We start from the raw sequence: 1,965 nt of genomic DNA, 5'->3' as shown, positions 1-1,965 counted from the left end.
AATGCTCCCTCAATTTCAAAATATAAGGTGTAGTTGTTTTTTGAAAGTTGAATTTCGTTGACTTTGACATACGAACTCCAGAGCCAAAAATATCGACATTCACAATACCAAATAAATGACATATAAAAGTTCATTTCACGATGAATATATTGATACCAATTTGATATTACGAATATTGTTATATTTCTTCACAAATTTGATCAAACTTAAAAATATTTGACTTTTCTAGAAAACAAATACACCTTTATATTGAAACAAATAGTAAATAGACTATGAAAACCCAACAACACGAGGGCAGCAAAACGGTCCAATCCTTCTATTATATATGTATTTGATTTGAAGTATGATAAAGTAATCCCGCGCTCGTCGAATGTTGAAACAAAATGCCACAGAACCAATTGTCAGCACCAGTAGAAGTCCAAATATACCCTTTATTAAATTATTCTTCACATGGAATAGAATGGCAGGTGGCAACTCGGTGCTGCCCCCACTGAAGAAGACTACCATTGACACACACACGTCACAAGTACACGACCAAACGAAAAACTACAGTACTACGTACCACCAATAATCGTACACACGATCGAACCAATGAAAAAATAGCGCGCTACAGAAAAAGAGCGCCGATCTCAAAATATACTATTAACGTGTTATATCATGCTATAGCGTGCTATTAGCGAGACATTGTACACCGTTTTATTTAATGAGACAATTCTCAATACACTATAGCGTGCTATTAGCGACGCTATAGCGCCCTATTTTTTTCAGTGGATCGAACTTATTGCTTCTCCGACCGGCCGGCCGACTTACTCGACGCCGTGCATCTTCTTGAGCACGCCGATGAACTCGTAAATCTTGTCCGGCGAGTAGAGGCTCTTGGCGACGCTCTCCCGCTCGCCGCACCGCTTTGCCCACGCCGCGACCCTCGGCGCCACCTCGGTGACGCTGAACTCGCCGTACTTCTCGTAGCTGTGGAACCACGAGGTGAAGGGCGCGAACGCGGCGTCCACGAACCCGAAGACGTCGCCGCCGAAGAAGGGCTTGTCCCCGAGCGCCCCGTCCAGATTCTTGAGGATTTCCAGCATCTCGGCCCGCGCCTGCGCGTGCGGCTCGCCCTTGAGCTTCCAGAGCCGGGTGCCGCAGTCGTAGACCTTCTTGTCGACGTAGTCGGCCCAGAAGCGAGCCTGCGAGCGCTCGTAGGGGTCGGAGGGGAGGAGGGAGGGGGTGTCCGGGAAGGCGTCGTCGAGGTAGTTGAGGATGATGAGGGACTCGTACACGGGGCGGCCGTCGTGGAGGAGCACCGGGACCTTCTTGTGGACCGGGTTGGAGCGGAGGAGGCGGTCGCTCTTGCCGGCCATGAGGTTCTCTTCGACGTACTCGTAGGGGAGGCCTTTTTCTGCCAGGGCGATGAGGCAGCGCTGCCCGAACGGGCTCACCCAGAAGTTCAGCAGCACCAGACCCTTCTCGCCCGCCATTGCTGTTGAGTTGGTTGGATCAATCGACTTGTCTGTGTGTGTTTGTGTTTGTGTTGTGTGCGGGTGAGGAGTGAGTATGGTGGGAGGAGGGTGAGGATTTATAGGCGGAGAGCAGAGGGTGGGATCGCGTGCTTCCGGAATGGTCTAGTACGTCTCGTGCGTGTGCGTCTACGTACCGGCCGGAGAATTCGCGGGGCTTCGTTCGCTCGGTGTCAGGCAAACCGCGTCCGTGTGCACCCTGTCCGTGTGTCACCGCTTCCGTCACGCACAATCCGCGCGTGCGCCAAGGGGACGAGTGACTGGCTTGGGAGGCCACACCGCACTTCTGGCGCAGAAGACCGGGGCTCGTGGATCAAGGAAAGATGTGATACGTGGTGACGTACGATTGGCTTTGTTCTTGAAGATGAGCGTATCCGTTCGATCAGGTGGAATGTTATTTTCCGTTTTTGTTTTGACGAGGGAAAGTTCGTCCGTTAGTTTCAAGTTGGAC

The 1,965-nt window shown here is 51.0% G+C and overlaps 1 protein-coding gene across 1 annotated transcript; it reads right to left on the bottom strand.

Moving 5' to 3' along the window:
- Positions 1-411: 411 nt before the first annotated feature.
- On the bottom strand, positions 412-1,550 carry LOC125506081 (putative glutathione S-transferase GSTU1). Its single transcript, XM_048670957.2, has one exon. It carries the CDS (start codon positions 1,473-1,475, stop codon positions 807-809), a length of 669 nt encoding a protein of 222 aa, XP_048526914.1. The 5' UTR covers positions 1,476-1,550; the 3' UTR covers positions 412-806.
- Positions 1,551-1,965: the final 415 nt, after the last annotated feature.

The sequence above is a fragment of the Triticum urartu genome, chromosome 5A (assembly GCF_056163025.1).
Source record: "Triticum urartu cultivar PI428250 chromosome 5A, HENAU_Tu73, whole genome shotgun sequence".
NCBI lineage: Eukaryota > Viridiplantae > Streptophyta > Magnoliopsida > Poales > Poaceae > Triticum > Triticum urartu.
This window is presented reverse-complemented; position numbering and strand designations above follow the sequence as displayed.